At 38.7% G+C, this 26,005-nt stretch overlaps 2 protein-coding genes across 9 annotated transcripts in view; one reads left to right on the forward strand and one right to left on the reverse strand.

Annotated features, from left to right (window-relative positions):
- DDHD2 (DDHD domain containing 2) overlaps positions 1-26,005 on the reverse strand; it is an 89,367-nt gene that overhangs the window by 21,396 nt on the left and 41,966 nt on the right. For 3 of the 5 annotated variants that reach the window (XM_077144177.1, XM_077144174.1, XM_077144175.1), the window contains exon 18: positions 23,293-25,470. The exons of the other annotated variants lie outside the window; for them this stretch is intronic. The gene's annotated coding sequence lies outside the window, so the exon portion shown is untranslated. Of the gene's footprint in view, positions 1-23,292; positions 25,471-26,005 lie in introns of those variants that run through there. 5 annotated transcript variants of the gene reach the window in all.
- Positions 156-24,084, forward strand: PLPP5 (phospholipid phosphatase 5). Of its 4 annotated transcripts, none has more exons than XR_013168945.1 (8): positions 158-303; positions 485-593; positions 1,017-1,107; positions 1,534-1,597; positions 2,023-2,147; positions 2,806-2,976; positions 21,828-22,113; positions 22,656-24,084. XR_013168945.1 is itself a non-coding variant. In XM_077144181.1 (7 exons), exons 1-7 carry the CDS (start codon positions 236-238, stop codon positions 21,989-21,991), a joined length of 777 nt encoding a protein of 258 aa, XP_077000296.1. In that variant the 5' UTR covers positions 156-235; the 3' UTR covers positions 21,992-24,084. The 4 variants fall into 4 exon arrangements, 2 of the variants coding, with proteins under 2 accessions (XP_077000296.1, XP_077000295.1); XR_013168946.1 differs by having other exon boundaries at positions 22,659-24,084; XM_077144181.1 differs by having other exon boundaries at positions 156-303; positions 2,023-2,132; positions 21,828-24,084.

Raw genomic sequence — 26,005 nt, forward strand, 5'->3', positions numbered from 1 at the left:
GACCTGGCCAGGGAAAGGAGGTGGCTGAAGCCGTCTCCCCACGTAGTGCTCCTAGGTCCGCCGGTTGGGCTCCGCAGAGCTGCTCTCCAGCGCCCGCCCGCCCATCCTCCCCGGGGCCGCCCCGCCCAACCAGGAACCACCGGCCCTCCTGGGACCGCCCTCCCTGGGGCGGCCCTGGCGGCCCGGCCTGTGCAGCAGCCACGTCAGCTCGGCCTCCTCGTAGCTTCGGGGCCTGATGGGGAAGGCGGCGGCGGCCCTGGGGGCCGAAGTGGGTGTGCGGATTGCGCTGTTTGCGGTCTTTCTGTAAGCGATTTGCGGACCAACCCCCCAGACTCACGTCTTCTGGTGCTGACCGCTGATGGTTGCAGCCTCTGCTCGGCTTCTTACAGCCCGGGAGGGTTTTTCCCGTTGGGCGTCCAAAGAGCTAGGAGAAGCAGCCGACCAGCTCTACACCACCACGCCTGATTTTCTGTGTTCCCTTTAGGGTGACCGAGCTGCTCCCTCCCTTCCAGAGGCTGATTCAGCCAGAGGAGATGTGGCTTTACCGGAACCCGTTTGTGGACGCAGAGTACCTTCCTACCAAGCCGATGTTTGTACGTGGAGAACCCCTTCCCACCTGTGCTACTTAGCAACAAGCGTCGGGCTGGAAATCAGAAAGCTACCGTTCTAGCACCAAAATGATCTTTGTAGGGAACTTATTTCTTCCCTTTCTTGGTGTGCTAAAGATTCAGAACCTGATGTTTGAACTTGTGGGGCAGACTGAAAGAGCAAGTTGTCAGAGTCCGTCCTTCTAGGGCTACCTGAGGTGATGGTCAGTTCGAACATGGGGGATGGTGGTGTTAACTGGTGGGGCTAACCAGCACCGACTTCTACTTCGGTATATATAGGGGAACTGTTGGGTCTAACCTGCGAGTTCTAACATGTGACAGCCAGCCTTCTTCCCTGTAGGAGCCACCTTAACAACTAGTTTGTTTTTTCTTTTTTTTTCCTTTCACCTTTGACATATGCTGTTTCAGGTTATTACATTTCTCTCTCCCCTGTCTCTGATCCTTCTGGCCAGATGTCTCAAGAAGGCAGATCCCACAGACAGCAGACAAGCTTGCCTGGGTAAGAACAATCCTTTTTGTGGTATTTTATCTTCATAGTTAAGGGAACAAGAAGGAAGTATTTGTGTTCAGCCACTGCAACCTGTATGACTGCCACTGAGTTCTGTGCTTTGAAAGTCATCACATTCCCCTATTTCTTGCCCTGAAACAGAAAAATGTTGTATGTTGTAAGAACTACACCACAAGATGTGCACCAGAATGCCCTGGAGTATGTGCACCTCAGAAATGTCTCTGGCCTAGTCCAACAGTTCTCCCTGCCTACAACAGTGGCCACTGGGCACCACTGTTGGTGTCCTCCTGAGGTCTGGTTGGAGCTGAATCATTCCTATCCATCTCAGAAATAGTGTGGCTACTCGCCTAATGAAAGACTGACCATGCTTTCCCTTGTAGGCACGTACCACTAACGGCAAGTTTCTTTGCTTTCCAGCTGCCAGCCTTGCCCTGGCTTTGAATGGTGTCTTTACCAACACAATAAAACTGATAGTGGGAAGGTAAGTGACAAGAGTGAGCCAACCTGCACCTGACCCAACCTCACCTCAGCACTCCATCATACATCTTTCTCCCTCTCATCTTTCTTTCCTTATTTAACCCTACACGTGGCACTTGGGTTCCTTTCTGCCCTGAACACCATTTTCTCCCAACCTTCAGAACACAGTCTTGAGCACTCCCTGAATCTGTAGTTATTCACTCCCATAAAAAGTAATCATGTGCTAGACTGGCTTTTTTTTTTTTTTTTTTTTAATCCTGGAAGTAAGGCTTTTCTATTATATAGTACTAACTCTCCTAATCAAATTTTCTTAATTTTGCCAGGGCTATTTGACCAATGGTTAACCGGATTATTGATTTCTGATACAACCAAACGCTAATTTTTGGCGTTGTAAATGATCTGTATTTCCACCTTGCTCATTTCTTCCAGGCCACGCCCAGACTTCTTCTACCGCTGCTTTCCTGACGGAAATGCCCATTCTGACCTGATGTGCACAGGGGATAAGGATGTGGTGGAAGAGGGCCGCAAAAGCTTCCCTAGTGGGCATTCTTCCTGTATGAATATCATGAGCTGTACTCCAATGCTTATTGTGGGTCACTGGATTTAACCTAGGAAGCTTGCAGGGTTGGGAACATCTGACCACCCATGTTACCTAATTGGAGAAAAACGCCTTCTTTGATAGCCCAAGATTTCAACAAGCCTAAACCTCAAATATTAGGATGCATATTCAAGGACAGAGGAGGTAGCTTTCCTTCACAAGATTTGTACATTTTATTACTATCTTATTGTTTGTACACATCCTGCAGTCTTGTGGTCATAAAAATACTAACATTTATTGAAGAGTTACTACATGCAGACGGTTTGAAAAGCATTTTAGATTCTCATTTGGTCTCAGAATAGCCTAATGAGGTAGATCCTATTATTTTTATTACTCCCATTTATAGGTGAGGAAATCAGAGCATTGAGAAATTATGTAACCTGCCCCAAACCGTATAGTTAGTATTCAGAAATTATTCTCAGGTAAAATATTAACTGGAATACAAAATAAAGTCCCTAATTTTTCCTTTTCTTTTCCTTCCCCTCATCATTAATGATGATATCAAAAGTATACAGAAAAGGGATAAAACATGCATGCCCCTGGGACCTCCTATTTGGAAATGCATTAGGTATATTCCTTTAAAAGACAAACTGAAAGGCTTTTCTCTGTTTTAGTTGCATTTGCTGGCCTGGCCTTTGCTTCCTTCTACCTGGCAGGAAAGCTACACTGTTTCACACCACAAGGCCGGGGGAAATCTTGGAGGTTCTGTGCCTTTCTGTCACCTCTACTTTTTGCAGCTATGATTGCACTGTCCCGCACCTGTGACTACAAGCATCACTGGCAAGGTAAGCGAGGTATTCATACCATGGAAGCTTCCATGTGGTTTCATCATTAATGCTCAGCATCTGCTGAATGAATGAATGAATGAGTGAATGAGTGAAAGAAAATGGGATGGTCTTGGGTTCTTTACCAAGAGTAAACATTTATGTCCATATGGATAAGAAAGCACACCATTACCTTTTTTGTTGTTGCTGTTCTAGGTCATGAAGGAAACTTTTTATATTTGTACCGTTAATGAGACATACACCCTAACATTTACTGATTATACAATCCCACGTTTTAACCTCTGGCTTTTCTTCTGGTGACGTATGCGACGCTAAACTTCCCTCATCAACCACATTCTCTCACAATGCAGCACATATACTCACGACAATGTGGAACCAACACTTCTATCCATTTCTACTCATTTAAATTCAACCTTATTTAAAAAGTCTGCACATAATAGGCAACTAATTCCCCATTCTCTAGTCTCCATCTATATCCCGGTAACCAGTATTCTAGATTCTATGTCTGAGAGTTTATATATTATAATTAGGCATATTAGTGAGAACATAAAATGTTTTGTCCTTTTGTTTCTGACCTATTTTACTCAGCATTTCATTCCTTCTTACTGCTAAATAATATTCCATCACATGTATATACTGCATATTGTTTATCTAGTCATCTATTGATTGACACTTGGGTTGCTTCTATCTTTTGGCAATTTTAAATAATACTGCCATAAACAGCAGTGTGCACATATCTGTTACCATCCTTGCTTTCAGTTCTGGGTTTATACCTAATAGAAGGATTGCCAGATCTTAAGGCAACTCTATACTTAGCTTTCTGAGGAAACCATCTTCCACAACGGCTGTACCATTTTACAATCCCACCAGCAGAGAGTAAGTGTTTCTATTTCTCTACATCCTCACCAACACTTGTAGTTTCCTGTTTAATAACAGCCATTCTAGTAAGTGTGAGACGATATCTCATTGTGGTTTTGATTTGTATTTCCTCTTTGGAAAAATGTCTATTTGTATCTTTTGCCCATTTTTTAAGTGGGCTTTTTATTGCTGAGTTGTAGAATTTCTTTGTATATTCTGGATATCTAACCCGTATCAGAAAAAAACTTTTAGGTCAATTGTAAAAAAGAAAGCAAGTTTATATCTATAAATAACAATAAACCAAGGTGGTTTGTTCAAACACTTATTATAGATTTCAAAAAAAAAAAACAAAAACCCTTATCAGATTATGTGCTTTCCAAGCATTTTCTCCCCTTGAGTCAGCTGCCTTTTCACCCTTTTGACAAAGTTCTTTGAAGCACAGTAGTATTCACTTTTGAGGAGGTCCCATTTATCTATTTCATTGCTTGTGCTTTGTATGTAAATTCTCAGAAACTACTACCTAACACTAGATCTTGAAGATATTTCCCTTTATTTTCTTCTAGGAATTTTATGGTATTAACTCTTATATTTAGATCTTTGATCCATTTTGAGTTAATTTTTGTGTAATGTGTGAGATAAGGGTCCTCTTTCATTCTTTTGGATATGGATATCCAGTTCTCTCCCAACACTATTTATTGCAGAGACTGTTCTGTATCACCCAACAGACTAGGGAGCTTCGTCAAAAATCAATTGACCATGGGAACACGAGGGTGGTTCAGTGGTAGAATTCTCGCCTGCCATGTGGGAGACTGGGTTCAATTCCTGGCCTATGCAGTTCCCCAAAAAGCAAACAAACAAACAAAAAACAAAAATGACTGAACCAAAATTCAACAAATGATGCTGCAATAACAGGGTACTCACAGGGAAAAACAATGAAATGTGACCCTGCCATACAGTATACAATAAAAAATAAAAACAACTGTACATCAGACAGAGACTTGTCAAAAATTAGTTGACCATAGAGCTGAGGGTCTATGTTTGAACTCTCTATTTGATTCCATTGATCAATTTGGAATTTATTTCTTTATATATATTTATATCAGTACCCTGCTATTTTGACCACTGTGGCTTTATAATATACTTTGAAGATAGGAAGCATGGGTCCTCCCATTTCATTCTTCTTTTTCAAGATGTTTTTGGCTATTCAAGGTCCCTTTCCTTTCCAAATAAATCTGATACTTAGTTTTTCCATTTCTGTAAAATTGACTGTTATAATTTTGATTGGTATTTCATGAATCTGTAGATCTATTTAAGTAGAATTGACATCTTAATGAAACTTAGCCTTCCAGTGTATGTATATAGAATGTCTTTCCATTTATTTAGGTCTTCTTTGATTTCTCTTAGCAATTTTGTAGTTTTCCGTGTACAAGTCTTTTACATCCTTGATTAAGTTTACTCCTAGATATTTGATTCTTTTAATTGCTATTATAAATGGATTTTTTTTCTTGATTACCTCCTCAGCTCATTACTAGTGCATAGAAACACTACTGATTTTTGTGTGCCACTTTGTAGGCTACCACTTTGCTGAACTCATTAGCTCTAATAGGTTTGTCATGGTTTTTACAGGACTTCCTAATTATACAATCATGTCTGCAAATAGTGAAAATTTTACTTCCTTTCTGATTTGGATGCCTTTCTTTTTCTTGCTTAATTGCTCTAGTGAGATCTTCCAGCATAGTGTTAAATAAATGTGGTGACAGTGGGCATCCTTGTCTTCTTCCAGATCTTAAGAGTGTGTGCTAGTTTCAAACTGTTAGGTGCCCCAGAAATGCCATGTTCTTTTAATCCTAATCTAATCTTGTGGGGGGCAGCCCTATTGTTTAGGTAGAATCTTTGGTTTATGTTGTTTCATGGAGATGTGACATACCCAAATGTGGGTTTGATCTTTTTATTAGATTATTTCCATGGAGGTGTCACCCCACCCATTCAAGGTGGGTCTTAAATAGTTTACTGGAATCCTTTAAAATCCTTTAAAAGGGGAACATTCTGGAGAAAAGCTCAGATGCAGACATTTGGAGATTCTTGGAGTGTCAACACAGATGCTTAGATAGCTGACACAGAGTAGAGTCTATGAAACTAGGACATTGACATTTGAAGAGAAGAAATTCCCAGTCCTGGGTAGATGCTAAACTAAGAGATGAAACACAGAATTTTGCCCCAAAGAAGGTAAGTGAGGGCCCACAGATGCTTAGCAAGAAAGACACTGGAATCAGAAGCTGGAAGCAATAAACCAGAAGCAAGGACGTCAGGTGCAAGCCACATGCCTTCCCATGTGACAGACACTGGCCTTTGAGTCAAGGCATCTTTATCTGGATGCCTTAGTTTGGACATTTTTAAGGCCTTAGAACTGTAAACTTGTAACTTAGTATTTCCCCTTTATAAAAGCCAATCCATTTCTGATATATTGCATTCTGGCAGCATTAGCAAACCAAAACAGAGGGAAACCTTATAGCATCTCACCACTGAGTATGATATATTAGCAGTGGGTTTTTCATATATACCCTTTATCATGTTGAAGAAGTTTCCTTTGATTCCTACCTTTTGAAGTATTTTTATCAAGAAAGGATACTAGATTTTTTCAAATGCCTTTTCTGCATCTATCAAGATGATCAAGTGGTTTTTCCCTTTCAATTTGTTAATGTGGCATATTAATTGATTTCTTATGTTAACTCACTATCATATATCTGGAATAAAACCCACTTGATCATGGTGTATAATTCTTTTAATGTGCTCTTGGATTCAATTTGTAACTATTTTGTTGAGGATTTTTGTATCTGTATTCATTAGGGACTGGCTGGTCGTTTTCTTGTAATATCGTCACAGGGCTTTAGGATTAGGATGATGCAGGTTCATAGAATAAGTTCCTGACTCAGTTTTTGGAAGAATTTCCACAGAATTGGTATTAATTCTTCTTGGAATGCATGGTAAAATTCACCTGTGAAGCCATCTGGACCTGGGCTTTTCTTTTTTGGCAAGTTTTTGATGACTGATTCAGTTTCTTCTGATTCATTTGTTGAGGTCTCTTTCTTCTCAAGTCAACATAGGTTATTCATGTTTTGAGGAAATTGTCCATCTCATCTAAGTTATCTAGTTCGTTGGCATACAGTTGTTCAAAGTATCCTCTTATCTTTTTTATTTCCTTAGGGTCCGTGGTAATGAACCCCCTCCCATTTCTGTATTATTTATTTGCATCTTCTCTCTTTTTATCTTTTTCAGTGTAGCTAAGGGTAGTCAATTTTATTGATCTCAAAGAACCAACTTTTAGTTTTTTTGGTTCTATTATTTTCCATTTCATTTATTTCTATTCTAATCTTTGTTGTTTCCTTCTGCTTCCTTTGGGCTTAGTTTGCTATTCTTTCTGTAGATGTTAAGTTAGGTCTTTAATGTTTGCTCTTTATTCCTTAGAGTTTATTCCTTAAATACCACAGGCATTTAGGGCTATAAATTTCTCTCTCAGCACTACCTTCACTGCATCCCATAAGTTTTGATATGTTGTGTTCTCATTTTCATTCACCTTGAAATATTTACTGATTTCTCTTGCCACTTCCACTGATTTAAGACTGTGTTGTTTAACCTCCATATATTTCTGAATTTTCCGTTTCTCTGGCTGTTTTTTATTTACAGCTTCATTCCATTATGATCAAAGAAAGTTCTTTGTGTTATTTCCACCTTTTTAAATTTATTAAAACCTGTTTTTTGCCCCAGCATGTGGTCTATCCTAGAGAATGTTCTATGAGCACCTGAGTATACCCTGCTGTTTTGGAATGCAGTGTTCTATATAGGTCTGTTAGGCCTAGTTCATATATCATTTTATATAGATTCTGTTTCCTTATTGATCCTCTGTTTTTTAGATGTTCTATCTATTAATGAGAGTGGTGTGATGAAGTCTCCCACTATTATTGTAGAGATGTCTATTATTACTTTCAGCCTCATGTACTTTAGGGCACCCTGATTAGGTACATAAACATTTATGATTGTTATTTCTTCTTGGTTCTTTTTATTAATATGCAGTGTCCTTCTTTGTCTCTTATAACATTTTTGCATTTAAATACTGTTTTATCTGATATTAGTATAGCTACCCCAACTTTTTTTTTTTTTTTTTTTTGGTATTACTGATTGCATGTAGTATGTTTTTTTTAGCCTTTCACTTTCAACCTATTTTTAGCCTTGGGTCTACAGTGGGTTTCTTGTAGACAGCACATAGATGATTCAAATATATTTTATTCTGCCAATCTGTGTCTTTTGATTGGGGAGTGTAATCCCATTAACATTCAGTGTTGTTGCTGTAAAAGTAGTCATTGTTTCAACCATTCTATCCTTTGGCTTTTATTTGTCAGATCTGTTTTTTCCTCTCTTTTTTATCCTTTAGTTACCCTTACTGATAATCTCAATTTCTGTGCTCTTCCTCTAAGCCCCTTTCTTCTGTCCTTTTTTTTTTTTTCAGCTGAGAGAACTCCCTTTAGTATTTCTTGTAGGGCAGGTCTCTTGTTAACAAACTCTCTCAACTTCTACATATATATATACGAATATTTTCATTTCTCCCTCATTTTTGAAGAAGAACTTTGCTGGATAAAGAATTCTTGGCTGGCAATTTTTCTCTTTCAGTATCTTTACTATATTGTACCACTGCCTTCTCACCTCCATGGTATATGATGATAAATGAGCACTTACTTTTATTTGGCTTCCCTTAGGTGCGGTGAATCACTTTTCTCTTGCTACTTTCAGAATTCTCTCCTCTTTGGTATTTAACAGTCTGATTAGTATGTGTCTTGTCTTGTAGTGGGTTTATTAGGATTTATTCTGTTTAGAGTCCACTGGGCTTCTTGGGTTTGCATATTTGTGTATGTCTGCTTTAAGAATTAGGAAGTTTTCAGCCATTAGTTCCTCAAATAGTCTTCCTGGACTTTTCCTTTCCCTTCTGGAACATTATGATGTATATGTTTCAGTGCTTCATGTTGCCTATCATTACTCTGAGACCCTGCTCGAATTTTTCCATTTTGTTCTCCATTTGTTTTTTTGTAGGTTTGAATTCAGTTGCTCTGTCTTCTAGCTCACTGATCTTTCTTCTACAACTCTTCAGACCTGCTGTTGAATGTCTCTAGTATATTTTTAACTTTATCTACAGTATATTTCATTTCTGTAAGATGTTCTTTTTCTGTATATCCTTTCAAATTCTTCTTTATGCTCACCTTGTGTCTTAATATCCTTTACCTCTTTAGCCATCTTGTTGAATTTGTTTATTAGTTGTTCAAAGTTCTATGTTTTCTCTAACTTTTTGACTGGGCCATATCTTCCTACATTTAAGTATGCTTTGTGATGTTTTCCTGATATCTGGTGTTTCAGTTTGCTAATGCTGCTGGTATACAAGATACCAGAAATGGATTGGCTTTTACAAAAGGGATTTCTCAGGTTACAAATTTTCAATTCTGAGGCCATAAAAATGTCCAAATTAAGGCATCAAGATGCCTTTACTGAAGGCATACCTTTACTGAAGAGAGGCCTCTGGCACCTGGAATGCCTCTGTAAAGTGGGAAGGCACATGGCTGGAATCTGCTGGTCCTTGCCCCTGGTTTGCTGCTTCCAACTTCTGATTCTGTTAGCTTTCTTCCTCTAAAAGCCTGTAAGTCCTTTCTTAGCTTCTCCAGGGCAAAATTTCATCCCTTAGCTTCTCTGAGTATTCTCCATGTTCTGGGTCTTTCAGGTTGTAGGTCCTTCCTTGGTTTCTACCAGGACATTCTGTCTACACCTCTAAGAATCTGTGTCTTCTTCAAAAATGGGCAGGGTTATATACCCATGGGAACACCCTAATCAGAAGATCCCACCCATAATAAGTCTGCATCTACAAGTCTGGATTAAAAGAGCATAGCTTTTCTGGGGTATATGACAATTTCAAACCAGCACATCTGGTCATCTAATGATCTTGATGCATTTATTCTGTGGTTTTTTCACCTTATGCCTTTACCATTTTGAGGAAGTTCCCTTCTATTACTACCCTTTGAAGTGTTTTCAACAAGAAACGATGTTGAATATTGTCAAATGCCTTTTCTGCATCAATCGAGAGGATCATGTGGTTTCTCTGCTTTGAACTGTTGACATGGTATATTACGTCAATTGATTTTCTTATGTTGAACCATCCTTGCATACCTGGGAGGAATCCTACTTGGTCATGGTGTATAATTCTTTTAATGTGCTGCTGGATTCTATTTGCCAGAATTTTGTTGAGGATTTTTGCATCTATATTCATTAGAGAGATTGGTCTGTACTTTTCTTTGTTTGTAATATCTTTGTCTGGCTTTGGTATGAGGGTGATGTTGGCTTCATAGAATGAGTTAGGTGGCTTCCCCTCCTCTTCAACTTTTTTGAAGAGTTTTGACCAGGATTGGTACTAATTCTTTCTAGAATGTTTGGTAGAATTCACAGGTGAAGCCATCTGGTCCTGGACTTCTTTTTGGGGAGCTTCTTAATGACTGATTCATTTTCTTTACTTGTGATTGGTTTGTTGAGGTCATCTATTTCTTCTTGAGTCAATGTTGGTTGTTCATGCCTTTCTAGAAAGTTGTCCATTTCATCTACACTTTTGTATTTATTAGCATAAAGTTGTTCAGAGTATCCTGTTATTACTTCCTTTATTTCTGTGGGTCGGTGGTTATGTCTCCTCTTCCATTTCTGATTTTATTTATTTGCATCCTCTCTCTTCTTTTTGTTGACCTCATTAAGGGTCCATCAATCTTACTGATTTTCTCATAGAACCAGCTTCTGGTTTTGCTGATTTTCTCGATTGTTTTCATGTTCTCAATTTCATTTATTTCTGCTCTAATCTTCGTTATTTCTTTCCTTTTGCTTGCTTTGGGGTTGGCTTTGGCTTCTTTCTCTAGTTCTTCCAAAAATTTCTCGATTTTTGCTCTTTCTTCTTTTTTTGATATAGGCATTTAGGGCAATAAATTTCCCTCTTAGCACTGCCTTTGCTGCATCCCATAAGTTTTGATATGTTGTGTTTTCATTTTCATTGGCCTCGAGATACTTACTGATTTCTCCTGTAATTTCTTCCTTGACCCACTGGTTGTTTAAGAGTGTGCTGTTGAGCCTCCACATATTTGCGAATTTTCTGGCACTCTGCCTATTACTGATTTCCAGCTTCATTCCTTTAGGATCTGAGAAAGTGTTTTGATTTCAATCTTCTTAAATTTATTGAGACTTGCTTTGTGACCCAGCATATAGTCTATCCTTGAGAATGATCCATGAGCACTTGAGAAAAAGGTGTATTCTGCTGTTGTGGAGTGTAATGTTCTGTAAACGTCTGTTAAGTCTAGCTCATTTATTGTATTATTCAAATTCTCTGTTTCTTTACTGATCCTCTGTCTAGATGTTCTGTCCATTGATGAGAGTGTGGAATTAAAGTCTCCAACTATTATGGTAAATGTATCTGTTTCTCTTTTCAGTGTTTTCAGTGTTTGCCTCATGTATTTTGGAGCATTCTGGCTCGGGGCATAAATATTTATGATTGTTATGTCTTCTTGTTGATTTGTTCCTTTTATTAATACATAGTGTCCTTCTTTGTCTCTTTTAACTATTTTACTTTTGAAGTCTAATTTGTTGGATATTAGTATAGCTAATCCTGCTCTTTTCTGATTGTTATTTGCATGAAATATCTTTTCCCAACCTTTCACTTTCAACCTATGTTTATCCTGGGTCTAAGATGTGTTTCCTGTAGACAGCATATTAGATGGTCCTGTTTTTTTAATCCATTCTGCCATTCTGTGTCTTTTGATTGGGGAGTTAATCCATTAACATTTAGTGTTAATTATTGTATGGGTAGTACTTTCTTCTACCATTTTGCCTTTTGGACTTTATATGTCATATCTAGTTTTTCTTCTTTTTACCTTTACTGATAACCTTCATTTCTACACTCTTCTCTACACCTCTCTCTCCTGTTTTCATATCTGCCTCTAGTGCTCCCTTTAGTATTTCTTGCAGAGCCGGTCTCTTTGTCACAAACTGTCTCAGTGATTTTTTTGTCTGAAAATGTTTTAATTTCCCCCTCATTTTTGAAGGATAGTTTTGCTGGATATAGTATTCTTGGTTGGCAATTTTTCTCTTTTAGTAGTTTAAATATATCCTCCCACTGTCTTCTTGCCTCTGGTTTCTGCTGAGAAATCTACACATAGTCTTATTCATTACATCAGGCTTCATTATAATATGAAGGCTTCATTATTCATTACATACAAGGCTTCCATTGTATGTAATGAATTGCTTTCTCTTACTGCTTTCAAGGTTCTCTCTTTCTCTTTTGACATCTGACATTCTGATTAGTAAGTGTGTTGAAGTACATCTATTTGGATCTGTTCTGTTTCGGGTACGTTGTACTTCTTGGATCTGTAATTTTAAGTCTTTCATAAAAGATGGGAAATTTTCAGTGGTTATTTCCTCCATTAGTTTTTCTCCTTTTCCCTTCTCTTCTCCTTCTGCGACACCCACAACACGTATATTCACGCGCTTCATGTTGTCATTCAATTCCCTGAGTCCCTGCTCATATTTTCCCATTCTTTCCTCCATATTTTCTTTTTATTGCTGAATTTCAGATGTCCCGTCCTCCAGTTCACTAATCCTATCTTCTGCCTCTTGAAATCTGACATTTGGTTTCCATTGTTCTTTTTCATCTCTTCTACTTTGCCTTTCATTGCCATAAGTTCTGTGATTTGTTTTTTCAGACTTTCAATTTCTTCTTTTTGTTCATTCCTTGCTTTCTTTATATCCTCCCTGAATTTATTGATTTGATTTTTGATGAAGTTGAACATGTCTGTTTGAACATTCTGAATTAATTGTTTCAACTCCTGCATCTCATCTGAATTGTTGGTTTGTTCCTTTGACTGGGCCATATCTTCAATTTTCCTCGTATGTTTCATTATTTTTTGCTGGTGTCTAGGCATTTAATTACCTTAATTAGTTTATTGTTGAGATTGTCTTCACTTTTTTTTTTCCCTAGGATTTTCTTCCTGGATGACTTTATCTATCTGTTCTTTGACATTCAGTTCAGCTTATTCTGGACCTCTAGCTTAGGTTTTGTTTAATCAATCAGAATTTTTCAGTTTTTGTTTTATTGCTTCTTGCCCTGCCTGCATGGTGCCTCCCCCCTCCCACACCCTTAGGAGTGTCTACTTAGATATTACAGACCCCAGCCAGATTTTCCCAGACCAAACTGGCCTCCTGTCAGGAGGAAAGAGTTACCTGCATCAGTTTTCCCTGAGGGTGAGACCCAGCAGGTTGAAAGACTTGCCTCATAGGCAAGAGGCTTCATAAGTCTCTGGTCTCCGTGTTTTTCCTATCCTGCCTTGTATGTGGTGCTTTTCTGCCTGCGGGTCCCACCAGCATACGACGATGCAGTACCTTGCGGTACCTTTAATTTTAGCAGACTCTCCCTGCTGGGGGCAGGGGAGAGGTTGTGGGCTGCCTTTAATCACTTCAATTTTCCAAATCCTGGGGTCTGAATTCCTTGAGGGAGGGATTCCACCTGAGCTGGGCCCCACCCCTCTCCTGGGGAAGGCACAGGCTCCAGACAAGCTCTCAAGCAAGCTTGTTTCCGCCTATGCCTGGGGCAGCTGCAGGCCTAGAAGCCCTGTTGCTGTGTCCAAAGGCAGTCCAGTCGTAGAAACACAGCCACAAAGAAGAAAGAGAAAAATCCTTCTCGGAGCATGACCCCCATTCCTCAGGTTTGCTAATCAGGAGCATAAGTTGGCATGTTGATTTGTGTACCTTCAGATCCTATGTGCCCCCTCCTTTCCTTCAGGGCCCAGAAGCTTTCAAGTACTATGTGTTATCCGATCCAAAATACCTCTGTTTCTTTTTCCATCAGTCCTGCCCTCTCAGCACCAGGCAAAAAATCAGCAAGCTCCAGTTTGACAAGGTTCAGCTGAGCTGGAGACCTATTTTTAGTAGTCAGAATTTGTGAATTAATTCCACAGTTGGAGCTTAGTTGTGCTCAGCCCCTGCTGCTAGTAAGTCCCTTTCCTTTCCCCTCTGGGAAGCAGCTTGTTGGGGAGGAGGTCCAGCTGCCACAGCTTGGGGAACTCACAGCCTGAGTTCTGGGTGGGCTCGCAGCCGGTCCAGTTGATCCAGTCTGGGGTACACTGTGTGTCCGGTCACTGATGTAGCGCCAGCAGTTGTTCTGTACTGTTCCTGGCTATTTAGTCGCTGTTCTGGAGGACAAACTATTTCCCACACCTCGCTAAGCCTCCATCTTGGCACCAAGCGATGCATTTATTTTGAATGTCTAGGATTTAGTTGTTGCTTGGTTTTATATTTAAGCACTTCTTTGACAGTTGGATCTTAGTATTTCCAAGCCAAAACCGGGAAGGGGAGGTAGACTAGCTCCAATGGGCTATGGGATAGGATGTGGAAAGACTCCAAAAAGTCCTTCTTCTTTTTCCCACTTTCTGGCCTGCCTAGCAGATGGTGCTCTTTGGCTACCTATTTCACCTCTAAACCCTTGTAACTGGGCACCCTTCAGCATTTGACTGGGACCAGGAGGGGCTCACTTCACTAGCTAATATCTGGGTCAGTGTTGGGACAGAAAATTCCCACCACCATCCCAGTCCACAGCCACCCACCAGCAAGGATTGGGCCACCTACTGCTTCCTTCCTTGAGGGTGGGAAGGGTGCTAGGAGCAGCAGTGAGAAATACAGCCTGTGCCCAATTTCTCAGTCTCTTCACCCATCACTTCCTTGGTGTTGCACAGTCCTTCCTTGTTTCCTGGATCCCCAAACAGTAGATCTGGACAGTTTCTTCCTGGCTACTTGCTGCTTTAGGGAGAGAAGTAGATTCTGCTATTCCCTCCCTAATCCTCCATTTTGGAATTTCCTCCCTCCGGCCCTTTTGTATTCAGCTCTCCACTGCGGTTTGTGTTCTGCCCTGAGTCTCTATGGACTTGGGTCCCTGTGTCTGGATGCATGCATGGGGATCTAACTCATTGCTGTGAGTGTTTAATATGTGTTCCTGGTGGGAGGGATCCTGGCAGCTGCCTCTGGGAACTTCCCAAACTGTGTGGGACTGAATGAGGGGGGAGCAAAGAGGACTAGCCGGATTGGGACAGAATTTTCCTACCTTATGTTTTTCCTTTCTTCAATTCAGCATTTGTGAAATCTTTCTCTACTCCCAACCTTCTTCCAGAGATCTAAGATAACCAGATTTGTCATTTTAAAGTGATTACTGAGAAGGAACTTCCTAATTTTTCCATTATTTTAAAGTATCATAAATTCCATATAGAAGACTTCCGGAGAAGATGGCAGCTTAGTAAGACGCGCGGGTCTTAGTTCCTCCTCCAGAACAGCTACTAGGGGAGTAGAAACGATACACAACAGCTCCCGGAGCCACGACAGAGATCAAAAAGACAGCGTACCCCATTCTGGAATGGCTGACTGGCTGGGAGAACCCAGTCTGGTGAGATCGCCGAGGGGCGCGGGCTTCCCCGAGCTGGGGCGGCAAGCGGCCGGAGTCCCTCCCTTCCTTCTTCCTGGGCGAGCTGGGAGAATTGGACAGGCGGTCCCCTCAAGCCACGGCGGCTGGCGCCCATCCCCCACACGGCCCCCTGGACCAACTGGGAGAATTGGATCGGAGATCCCCAGGCTGCGGAGAACGGTGACCGCGGTCCCTTCCAAACACGTGGCTTCCCGGTCCGGCTGGGAACAGTGCACTCTCCTGGGCCGCGGGAACTGGCGCCCTCCCGCCACGCTTGGCGCCCCGGGCGGGCTAGGAGACTCGGACAGGCGCTCTCCCGGGCAGCAGCGGCCGGCGACCCTCCCCGAGTTCGGATCCCCGGGCCGGATGGCACTCTTCCAAGCCGCTTCGGCTGGCGAACATCCCCCACGGCGAGAGTTTTCCAAAGTTAAAGGACCCACAGCACCTTTTACTGGTGGGACCCGCAGACAAACGAGTGCCACAAGCGCCACCTACTGGGCAGGATAAGAAAAAGAGAACCCAGAGATTTCACAGAAAAATCTTTCAACCTGTTGGGTCCAACACCCATGGAAATCTGACTAAATGCCCAGACGCCAGCAGAAGATAACGGATCACACTCAGAAGATTGAGAATATGGCCTAGTCAAAGGAACAAACGAATAGTTCAAATGAGATACAGGAACTGAGACAACTAATGCTGAATATATGAACAGAAATGGAAAACCTCTTCAAAAACAAAATCGATAAATTCAGGGAGGACATGAAGAAGATATGGGCTGAACAAAAAGAAGAAATAGAAAAACTGAAAAAACAAATCACAGAACTTATGGAAGTGAAGGATACAGTAGAAAAGATGAAAAAAACATGGATACCTACAATGATAGATTTAAAGAGACAGAAGATAGAATTAGTGATTTGGAGGATGGAACATCTGAATTCCAAAAATAAACAGAAACTATAGGGAAAAGAATGGAAAAATTTGGACAGGGGATCAGGGAACTCAAGGACAATATGAACCGCACAAATATACGTGTTGTGTGTGTCCCAGAAGGAGAAGAGAAGGGAAAAGGAGGAGAAAAACTAATGGAAGAAATTTTCCCTGAAAATTTCCCAACTCTTACGAAAGACCTAAAATTACAGATCCAAGAAGTGCAGCGCACCCCCAACGAGAATAGACCCAAATAGGCGTTCTCCAAGACACTTACTAGTTAGAATGTCAGAGGTCAAAGAGAAAGAGAGGATCTTGAAAGCAGCAAGAGAAAAACAATCCATCACATACAAGGGAAACCCAATAAGACTATGTGTAGATTTCTCAGCAGAAACCATGGAAGCTAGAAGGCAGTGGGACAGTATATTTAAATTACTAAAAGAGAAAAACTGCCAACTAAGACTTCTATATCCGGCAAAACTGTCCCTCAAAAATGAGGGAGAAATTAAAACATTCTCAGACAAAAAGTCACTGAGAGAATTTGTGACCAAGAGACCAGCTCTGCAAGAAATACTAAAGGGAACACTAGAGTCAGAACCGAAAAGACAGAAGAGAGAGGTATAGAGAAGAGTGTAGAAAGAAGGAAAATCAGATATGATGTACATAATACAAAAGACAAAATGGTAGAGGAAAATATTATCCAAACAGTAATAACACTAAATGTTAATGGACTGAATTCCCCAATCAAAAGACATAGACTGGCAGAATGGATTAAAAAACAGGATCCTTCTATATGCTGTCTACAGGAAACACATCTTAGACCCAAAGATAAACATAGGTTGAAAGTGAAAGGTTGGGAAAAGATATTTCATGCAAATAACAACCAGAAAAGAGCAGGAGTGGCTATACTAATATCCAACAAATTAGACTTCAAATGTAAAACAGTTAAAAGAGACAAAGAAGGACACTATCTACTAAAAAAAGGAACAATTAAACAAAAAGACATAACAATCATAAATATTTATGCACCGAACCGGAATGCCCCTAAAAACATGAGGAATAGACTGCAAACACTGAAAAGGGAAATAGACACATATACCATAGTAGTTGGAGACTTCAATTCACCACTCTCATCAATAGACAGAACATCTAGACAGAGGATGAATAAAGAAATAGAGAATCTGAATATTACTATAAATGAGCTAGACTAACAGACATTTATAGGACATTACATCCCACAACAGCAGGATACACCTTTTTCTCAAGTGCTCATGGATCATTCTCAAAGATAGACCATATTCTGGGTCACAAAGCAAGTCTTAACAAATTTAAAAAGATTGAAATCATACACAAAACTTTCTCGGATCATAAAGGAATGAAGTTGGAAATCAATAATAGGCGGAGTGCCAGAAAATTCACAAATACATGGAGGCTCAACAACACACTCTTAAACAATGAGTGGGTAAAAGAAGAAATTGCAAGAGAAATTAGTAAATACCTCGAGGCGAATGAAAACGAAAACACAACATATCAAAACTTATGGGACGCAGCAAAGGCAGTGCTAAGAGGGAAATCTATTGCCCTAAATGCCTATATCAGAAAAGAAGAAAAGGCAAAAATGCAGGAATTAACTGTCCACTTGGAAGAACTGGAGAAAGAACAGCAAACTAATCCCAAAGCAAGCAAAAGGAAAGAAATAACAAAGATTAGAGCAGAAATAAATGAAATTGAAAACATGAAAACAATAGAGAAAATCAATAAGACCAGAAGTTGGTTCTATGAGAAAATCAGTAAGATTGATGGGCCCTTAGCAAGATTGACAAAAAGAAGAAGAGAGAGGATGCAAATAAATAAGATCAGAAATGGAAGAGGAGACATAACTACTGACCTCACAGAAATAAAGGAGGTAATAACAGGATACTATGAACAACTTTATGCTAATAAATACAACAATTTAGATGAAATGGACGGGTTCCTGGAAAGACATGAACAACCAAGTTTGATCAAGAAGAAATAGATGACCTTAACAAACCAATCACAAGTAGAGAAATTGAATTAGTCATTCAAAAGCTTCCTAAAAAGAAAAGTCCAGGACCAGACGGCTTCACATGTGAATTCTATCTAACATTCCAGAAAGAATTAGTACCAACTCTCCTCAAACTCTTCAAAAATATCTAAGTGGAGGGCAAACTACCTAATTCATTCTATGAAGCCAACATCACCCTCATACCAAAACCAGGCAAAGATATTACAAAAAAAGAAAACTACAGACCAATCTCTCTAATGAATATAGATGCAAAAATCCTCAATAAAATTCTAGCAAATCATATCCAACAACACATTAAAAGAATTATACATCATGACCAAGTAGGATTCATCCCAGGTATGCAAGGATGGTTCAACATAAGAAAATCAATTAATGTAATACAACATGTCAACAAATCAAAGCAGAAAAATCACATGATCATCTCCATTCATGCAGAGAAGGCATTTGACAAGATTCAACATCCTTTCCTGTTGAAAACACTTCAAAGGATAGGAAGACAAGGGAACTTCCTTAAAATGATAGAGGGAATATATGAAAAACCCACAGCTAATATCATCCTCAATGGGGAAAAATGGAAAACTTTTCCCCTAAGATCAGGAACAAAACAAGGATGTCCATTATCACCACTATTATTCAACACTGTGTTGGAGGTTCTAGCCAGAGCAATTAGACAAGAAAAAGAAATACAAGGCATCAAAATGGGAAAGGAAGAAGTAAAACTATCACTGTTTGCAGACGATATGATACTATACGTCGAAAACCCAGAAAAATCCACAACAAAACTACTAGATCTAATAAATGAGTACAGCAAAGTAACAGGTTACAAGATCAACATTCAAAAATCTGTAGCATTTCTATACACTAGTAATGAACAAGCTGAAGGGGAAATCAAGAAATGAATCCCATTTACAATTGCAACTAAAAGAATAAAATACCTAGGAATAAATTTAACTAAAGAGACAAAAAACCTATATAAAGAAAACTACAAAAAACTGTTAAAAGAAATCACAGAAGACCTAAATAGATGGAAGGGCATACCGTGTTCATGGATTGGAAGACTAAATATAGTTAAGATGTCAATCCTACCTAAATTGATTTACAGATTCAACGCAATAAAATCCCAACAACTTATTTTTCAGAAATAGAAAAATCAATAAGCAAATTTATCTGGAAGGGCAGGGTGCCCCGAATTGCTAAAAACATCTTGAGGGAAAAAAACGAAGCTGGAGGTCTCGCGCTGCCTGACTTTAAGGCATATTATGAAGCCACAGTGGTCAAAACAGCATGGTATTGGCATAAGGATAGATATATCGACCAATGGAATCAAATAGAGTGCTCAGATATAGACCCTCTCATCTATGGACATTTGATCTTTGATAAGGCAGTCAAGCCAACTCACCTGGGACAGAACAGTCTCTTCAATAAATGGTGCCTAGAGAACTGGATATCCATATAAAAGAATGAAAGATGACCCGTATCTCACATCCTATACAAAAGTTAACTCAAAATGGATCAAACATCTAAACATTAGGTCTAAGACCATAAAACAGTTAGAAGAAAATGTAGGGAGATATCTTATGAAACTTACAATTGGAGGCGGTTTTATGGACCTTAAACCTAAAGCAAGAGCACTGAAGAAGGAAATAAATAAATGGGAGCTCCTCAAAATTAAACACTTTTGTGCATCAAAGAACTTCATCAAGAAAGTAGAAAGACAGCCTACACAATGGGAGACAATATTTGGAAATGACATATCAGATAAAGGTCTAGTATCCAGAATTTATAAAGAGATTGTCCAACTCAACAACAAAAGGACAGCCAACCCAATTACAAAACGGAAAAAGACTTGAACAGACACCTCTCAGAAGAGGAAATACAATGGCCAAAAGGCACATGAAGAGATGCTCAATGTCCCTGGCCATTAGAGAAATGCAAATCAAAACCACAATGAGATATCATCTCACACCCACCAGAATGGCCATTATCAACAAAACAGAAAATGACAAGTGCTGGAGAGGATGCGGAGAAAGAGGCACACTTATCCACTGTTGGTGGGAATGTCAAATGGTGCAACCACTGTGGAAGGCAGTTTGGCGGTTCCTCAAAAAGCTGAATATAGAATTGCCATACGACCCAGCAATAACATTGCTAGGTATCAACTCAAAGGACTTAAGGGCAAAGACACAAACGGACATTGCACACCAATGTTTATAGCAGCGTTATTTACAATTGCAAAGAGATGGAAACAGCCAAAATGTCCATCAACAGACGAGTGACTAAACAAACTGTGGTATATACATACGATGGAATATTATGCAGCTTTAAGACAATAAACTTATGAAGCATGTAATAACATGGATGGACCTAGAGAACATTATGCTGAGTGAGTCTAGCCAAAAACTAAAGGACAAATACTGTATGGTCCCACTGATGTGAACCGACATTCGAGAATAAACTTGGAATATGTCATTGGTAACAGAGTCCAGCAGGAGTTAGAAACAGGGTAAGATAATGGGTAATTGGAGCTGAAGGGATCCAGACTGTGCAACAGGACTAGATACAAAAACTCAAAAATGGACAGCACAATAATACCTAATTGTAAAGTAATCATGTTAAAACACTGAATGAAGCTGCATCTGAGCTATAGGTTTTTTTTTTTGTTTGTCTGTTTGTCTTTTTTTTCTTTTTCCTTTTCTTTTTTTCTTTTTTTTTACTATTATTATTTTTATTTTTTCTCTATATTAACATTCTATATCTTTTTCTGTTGTTTTGCTATTCTTTTTCTAAATCGATGCAAATGTACTAAGAAATGATCATCATGCATCTATGTGATGATGTTAAGAATTACTGATTGCATATGTAGAATGAAATGATTTCTAAATGTTGGGTTAATTTCTTTTTTTTCTTTAATTATTAAAAAAAATTCCATATAGAAGAATTAAAAAAAAAAAAGCTGAATTTACTCATTTTAATTTTTTTTTTTTTTTTTTTGCATGGGCAGGCACTGGGAATTGCTGAGGCACCGTGGCCCACTCTGAATTTACTCATTTTAAGAGTAAAAAAAATTAAAATCAAGTTCATTGTCATGAGATTTTTGTTCAGAAAGAGATATAATATTCAAGAGAACAAACAATAATTAAACCAAGGAAATTTAAGTTAGGTGATATAATAAAACATCTAAATTACAGAATATGTTAAAAGAAAACTCACAATTCCAAAAAGTTGTGAGTTTGCCCAGTGGTCCTCAGGAGCCCTAGAATTCATTTTTTTGTAAATGGAGGCAACACCTGAATAGCTGAATGCACTGCGAATTCTGAATAAGGCTTATTATACTTACTTAACTAAAAATATGTTTGATTTGGTGTTCAGAAGACTAACAACCTAATAAACCTAAGAATAAACCTGGAATTTATGTTTTCTGCAGTCACAAGTCCATTCTGGATAGTGCCTAAGTAACTTTAGGAGTCTAATATGACTAAGAAAAGACTTTATCTCTTCTGTTTTCAGATGTCCTAGTTGGATCCATGATTGGCCTGACATTTGCCTATGTCTGCTACAGGCAGTATTATCCTCCTCTGACTGATGCAGAATGCCACAAACCGCTGCGGGACAAACGTGCCCTTCCCACTGCACAGAAGCAGCCTGTTGATCTCCATCGCTTTGATATTTAGAAACTGGATCTCCCTCAATGGAGAATAATTAATTCAACCCCTTCTAACTGGGCCATGTATAAGACTAGAATTTCTGGCCTTTTTTATTTCTCAGAGGCACAAGGAAGGACATGACCCACCCTGTATCCTGCCCCTGTGTGAGTACTCAGGAGGAGTCAAGCTCTTTTAAGTACTTGTCTGGCAAAAAGGACCTTTCAATAGCTCTCCAACAGCTTAGCAATCTGGAAGATTGGTATCCCCAAATGTGCAATGATTTTACATTTAATTTAAATGCCATTCTTTTAAGGACCAAAAAAGCCTTTTTGTAATCCCACTTTCTCCTAGAAGATAGAGCTAAGTTACCAAAACTTAATTTCTATTTCTCACAGCCCAAAATCTTAAAACCCAGGACATGATGAAGTAAATTGCTTTGATTCTGTTCACTTCCTCTAATAAGAATTCCATCAAGTGTTAACTAGGAAAAAGTCCAATTTTGGCTAATTTATCACTACTGTGCATTAGTTGTCTGAGTCCAGCTAGATAGTGCCATCTAGTTTCAATACTCTAGGCGAAAACGATTTGCTGAATTACTAAGTGAATACAGTAAAAAAGAAGAAAAAGGTTAGGGGTGAGGTTTTAGTACTAAATGAAACTATTTCTACCTCATTTTTCCTTAACTGCTCAGGAGTTTCTTTCCCTCCACTCATGACTGATGATCTGCCCAAATGTGTCACCTTTGCCAACACAGGAAAGAAAAATTACAGATATCATTTATCTGGAGGCCAAATGAATCTTTTTCTGTCCCTTCTTCACAACTGGATATAACGAACAAGTATAAGATCTCATCAGAACTGATGTTATAATACTTAGAACTGTGATATTTTAAATATGACCCTGTTTTATGAATTTATTCCTATAATATACTGTACTGGATATTTTCCCTTTAATATACCTGAAATTCAAATAAAATCGTGATTGTGCTCTTTTTTGATACTTAAAGTACTATTCAGAGAGAAAGGAATATTTTCAAAGTACAAAATTGGATTCCCATCTGACATAAGTGATTCAACGCTGTCTGTTATTTGTCAAGTGGCTGATGCTTATACATACTGAAGGATATTCTCAGTTTTGACCTTATGATTGTCATATTTTAAATTCTGAACTATATCTGCTTTTGAAAATGAAAAACACCAGTCAAGGGAAAAGAACTTAAATATTAGTTCTTTGCCCAAAACTTTTATTTGTTTCAGTAATATATAGGGAAAGAAAAAATCGTTATTAGTTTACTTTATGATATATGGAACCAGGTAATGGGAGGCAACTGGTGGATACAGTTTTATTTCAGTATTTACTAAAGTTTTAAATATAATCACATAAAAAATAAACATTTTAAAAGTGCAAAATATCAGAAAGCTAATCAGTGCTATTAATCTTTCCATGCAGACAATGTCTTTAGCTGAGATAAGCAACACCAAACCTGCAGCAGGGACTATGTACAAAATGATGTACAGAAAGAATTTAAAATAGGCTTGGTCAAGAGACTGCACGTGATTTAAATGAAGTAGTTCAAATAATGTAGAACTAAATAAAGGGTTCAAATCAAGCTTATTAGCCTGTAATAAGCTCTTTTGTAAGTTACCTGCTCCTCAATACCAGGAAAAAAAGTATGTCTTAGTACAAACAGTGGTTATCTAGCCATCTAGGATTATGCTATCCATCTTTGGTTATAGGGACTCACTCTTGCTTGTCTTATGATTTACTTTTAAATAGTATTTATTCTGCTGATAAGAGTAAATTTAAATTTGAAGACAACAACATGAAAAAAGCTTTCCCATTAATATATAGTGAATGCTGCTTAATCATCAGTAGCCCTTACTTCAATCACACTCAAGAATTTATATAATACAGAAAATATTTCAATTACCTAAACAGATGGACTAAAATATCATCATTCCCTAAGCAGATGGACAAGGAAAGGCCAGGCTGAGACCTATACCCCAATCTCCCTTCTACCATCTCCAGGGTGACATTAATTAACCTTCCCTTCCCTTTTTAAAGACCACTGCTTTTTAAAGATGGTTTAAGTAAATATTAAATGCCAGTGGTTTGGATACCATGATACACTTGTAAAAAGCAAAATACAGTTTGCCTACTGATGCCACTCTATAAATAGGGACTTTATTAATCTGAGAGGGAGTAAAACAGACTATCATAAAGAGAATTGCAAAGATAATGACTAGTGCTGATGAGTAAGAAAGAAAGTATCTACAGCAAACTGGTAAGGAGATGCCTTGAAGAAAGTTAACATACAGACATTCATCTTCAAGATAAATTTCACTTTGCATGTTCTAAACACAGCTGACACTGATCCTACAGCAGCTATTCTCTGGACCCTATATACACAGGTTTTTCTTCCTTTCTTCCAGAATAAATTAAATTTCTCCCTAGCCAAACCTAACAGTGCCTGTGCCAAGAGCCTTTTAAATAAACATTCTGGATTATGGGTACCCAAGAAGACAATGATGTTTACAAAATGTTTTGAAGAGGACAACAATACCACTTTACCCAAATGGATGTAGCAGGTGACTTACATAAATTTTGCTTCATCATAAAGTCACCGCTAAATGATTTTATTTACAATCTAAGCAGTTTGTCAATGCTGTGTAATTCAGATTTGTCAGCTTTTATAACTCTACCCTAAACCTAAGAATAGAAGCTGTTATCAAATAATTAAGCCAAACTTCACTTTGAGTCTCCTAATTTGAAGTATAATATAAAAAGGCAAATCTAGGATATATACCATTTTTGTTTTATAAAAATGTACCTAATGTGAACTAAACTGTTCACTTAAGACTCTTACTGAAGTTCAAACAAAATTTTAAGAAATGCACAGCATCAGTGATTCCTAGTATAAGTCTGTTAGTCAGCTGAATAGAGTAAACAATATCCTTGTAAAGCTACATTTTAGCCTTTCTTTGTCCAGTACAGATGGGAAAGAAAAGTTGCTCAAAAAAAAAAAAAAGACTTCCTAACAAAATCCTCCCCATATCCACTTAGACTTAGCATTTAAGTACAGAGAGCACCAAGAGATAACCATTACTCTAAAATGCCTTCTGGATCTCAAAAGTCTACATTTAATCTAAAAGATCTTCTAAAGATAAGCAATAATTTCCTAGAGGAAATTTCTACCCAACCAAAAAGAAATCAAATCCAAAAAAAGCAAGAATATTTGGCTTCTAAATATTATAAGCAAAGAATTAAAGATGCAAACCATCTCAGCTACAAAGAAAGAACAGCAAATGATTACATGAAGCCAGTGGTAAAAAGTGATAAGGTCTTCCCTCTGATTTTCCACTTGCTTCCAAAAAGGAAGATTATTTTCCAAAGACCCAAAGGTGAATAAGTGGTAGACTACATGCAGGAAATGGATGCAGCTGAGGACAGGAAAACAGCAGCAACAAACAGGTGGATTTTCTGGGGATGGATCCTTCAGTGTCGGTCTAGGGAAGAGAGTGGGAAAGAGTAGTCATCATGCAGTCACAACTGGAAGGCAACAAAGGGAGAATGCCAGAGTCTAATACACATACTTTCCAGCTACACATCTACCAGGCTGAGTAGGTTAAATCTCAGGATGAGCAATTGTGCTTAAAATTATAGCTAAGGGCGGGCCATGGTGGTTCAGCAGGCAGAGTTCTCACCTGCCATGCCAGAAACCTGGGTTAGATGCCCAGTGCCTGCCCATGCAAAAAGAAAAAAAAAATTATAGCTAATAGAGGAAATGATCAGAACTATTAAGATTCTGAGTTTAAATCCTAAAAATCACAGGTATTATTGGACAGAATTAACATGTAAAACAGATGCACACTGGTCTTTCTCTGTGTGGGCTATTGTGGTTTTCCCTATGAATGAATTTTCTCCAATTAATTTTAACTAGAGGCCCTCTAAAAATGAACAGTACCCAGATCTTGGTGACTGGCAACAGAAAAATATTCAAAGAGTTTCAGGCTCTGTACTTCTTTATATGTTAATATATTA

This window comes from Tamandua tetradactyla, chromosome 26 (genome assembly GCF_023851605.1).
Source record: "Tamandua tetradactyla isolate mTamTet1 chromosome 26, mTamTet1.pri, whole genome shotgun sequence".
In the NCBI taxonomy this organism is placed as follows: domain Eukaryota; kingdom Metazoa; phylum Chordata; class Mammalia; order Pilosa; family Myrmecophagidae; genus Tamandua; species Tamandua tetradactyla.